Genomic DNA, 2,783 nt, shown 5'->3' with positions numbered 1-2,783 from the left:
AATAAATAAATAAATAAATAAATAAATAAATAAAGCCAAGCCAAATGTCCTAAACAGTGCCACTGACTTTTGTTTTCAGTTATTCATTTGAAATAATGTTTGAAAGAGCATGAGAATGGAATTATAAAATAATAATTAATATGACGTTTTAGTCGTTTCATTAGAATTATACATAAAACTGTGCCTGTGCGTCCGAACGCATTTCGTCGGCAGTCCAGGACTACGATGCAATGGTCGGGTCACTTACAGCAACTTCGTGTGAAGCAATGTTCAGATCGGAACTGAGTACGTTCTGAAAAAAAGATTAAGTTTTGCTTTTAGTTTTCGTCAACTCACAATGCTTATCATTTACTTTCTATAAAGTGTATACAGATTTTTTTGGCAGCATGAGTGATAACAGTAGAAAGGGAATCATTCTTTTTCTATGTATGGCCAATTTCCCAGAATCCATGCTCTTTTTTTATACCTAAAACATGTTCTTGAGATGGAAACACTAAAGCCACAAATATGTTTATTATTATATTTTTATAATCTGTTGAAATTTTCTAACTTTAGTCTGATTTACTACAGGTTTAGCTTTTTGACACACTATGCGTCTTGGTCCTCTCTTCAGGTTTCGCCAAAAACAGATATTTTTTAAAACTTTGGTCTATTCATGAATCTTTTGCACAAAATGTCGAAAGCGATAAAATAAGTTCAAAAATGTATTTTTTTACCGAACATGAGGTGCTCGACGAAGTTTAGTGGATTAGGACACTGACGCAGGGATCTTCTGATCGAGAAGTATAATGATCTGGAACCAGTTATCAGTGATCGATGATCAATTTACTCAAATACTCGCAGTTTTGAAACAGACTTCATAAAACCTTACCACACCGATAATCTAATGGTAATTCGAAATGTAAAAAATTTATATAATTGATAATTATGACAATAAAAAAATCACATCGCAAAACTTCGCAACTTCTTAAGAGATAATAATAGCTCGTCCGTCAACGCCTGACAATGACCAATACGTCCGCATAGGAGAATATGTCTCCAGCGAAATAGAAGAATTTGAAGAATATTTAAGTTAAGATGATTTGTGGCTTATTACTGTGGCTTATTACTGTGGCTTATTGCTGTGGCCAACAAGACGATTTCTGGCAGAGAAAAATTTGTCACATTTTGAACATTTAAAAGCTCCACTACCACTTATTGTGAATGTGTGCAGCTTGCTGGCTCCTCTCTTGGTTTCAGCATTTTTGTTGGTAATGCCTCATATGATTTGCTGCCGACTGTGACTGATGTTATCCAGCTGGGTCTGCCAGGAGCCAGGCTTTCCCCATGTCGAAGTAATATTTATGTTTAAGTCATTTATATGGTGATTTTGTAGTGATTTTTTTTATTGATGCACCAACCTTATGCCTCCCTGAGGACAGCTCAGAATAGAATACTGCCATTGGGAGTCAGAAATCAGGCATTCTTATGACATGGCAAAGTTGAATCCTTTTTTTGTGCTAAATAAATACACTTTCATTCGATGTCTGGTATATTATCCTGCCATTTGGTGTCAAGAATTCTTTTAATAATCACCGCTGGCCAATATGGGGCAATGCTATAAAGACGCAATACTGTATTACGATGATTAGCAGTAAAGTGAACATGTCTTCATCGGGGAGAACATCAGAGCCGCGCACTTTCGAGAAAAACTATCAAAGCCGCTTACTATCAGAAACGCGCACTTTTTGACAATAGCGATATAATTAGATTTCTGATTACCAAAACTAATACCCTCAAATACTTTAGGTAGTCTCTGCGCTTTACTGGATTTGGGACTAACATATATCAATAAGAATTTGTATAGAATAAAATGGCTTTTCAGGTATAAAAACACATGTACAAGACAGAGGCGATCTTTAAAGTGTTGGGGCAGCATTATCTTGCATATTTAGGATAAAAATTGGAAGAAGTGAGACATGCCCATGTGCGAACGTTTGTTTGTTACTCATTCTCCCTTCCTCTTTCTTGTAGTGTCTTTCTATTTGACTTGTATGTTTTAGTTACAGCATAGAAATGGTTTAAAAGTCTCCCCAGTCTCCAGAAAGACTAATGTTATATTTGGATGGGGGATGTACAGAGTAATTTTGTCAAGGCGGCTGTAACCGTTGGATGGAATCGGCAAATCTAATTGTATCGATATCGTCACAAAGTACGTGATTTGATAGAGCGCGGCTTTGATATTTTTTTCTCGAAAATGCGCGGCTCTGGTAGTTTCCCCTTCATCCTCACCACATTTGTAGTTACATTTGTATGCAGTAAAATTTTTCAGTAACTAGAATAACGCCATACACACACACATACACACACACACACACACACACACACACACACACACACACACACACACACACACACACACGTGTTGTGTATCCATACCTCTACCTCCAATAACCAATTTAATCTACCAATCCCAATCTCATGAATTTATTATTATTGTATCTATCTATTTACCATCCACGTGATATTTGCCCCCCGTCGCAGGCCAATATTGCTGTATATTTGCTGGCTTGTTTGTCTGTACATTGATATGTCCATCTCCCCCCCTGGGTCTGTCTGTCTCTCTGAGCGTCTACGTCCATGCTACTTTTATTTATCCAGATGGAGAAATATGAGTGACGGCAACAAAATAATAATGATGATAATAATAATAACAACAACAACAACAACAATAAGAAGAAGAAAAAGAAGAATACAGGTAATAATAATAATAATGATGATAATAATAACAATAATAATAACAA

At 36.0% G+C, this 2,783-nt stretch overlaps 1 protein-coding gene across 1 annotated transcript in view; it reads right to left on the bottom strand.

Annotated features, from left to right (window-relative positions):
- Positions 1-21: 21 nt before the first annotated feature.
- The window catches only part of LOC101857679, a gene marked incomplete at its 5' end in the record, with an annotated part of 9,703 nt that continues 6,941 nt past the window's right edge, over positions 22-2,783 (bottom strand). Inside the window, 1 exon segment of the mRNA XM_005109376.3 lies at positions 22-292. Within this exon segment, the coding sequence (XP_005109433.2) occupies positions 221-292 (72 nt within the window).

Source organism: Aplysia californica, unplaced genomic scaffold, assembly GCF_000002075.1.
Source record: "Aplysia californica isolate F4 #8 unplaced genomic scaffold, AplCal3.0 scaffold00772, whole genome shotgun sequence".
In the NCBI taxonomy this organism is placed as follows: domain Eukaryota; kingdom Metazoa; phylum Mollusca; class Gastropoda; order Aplysiida; family Aplysiidae; genus Aplysia; species Aplysia californica.
This window is presented reverse-complemented; position numbering and strand designations above follow the sequence as displayed.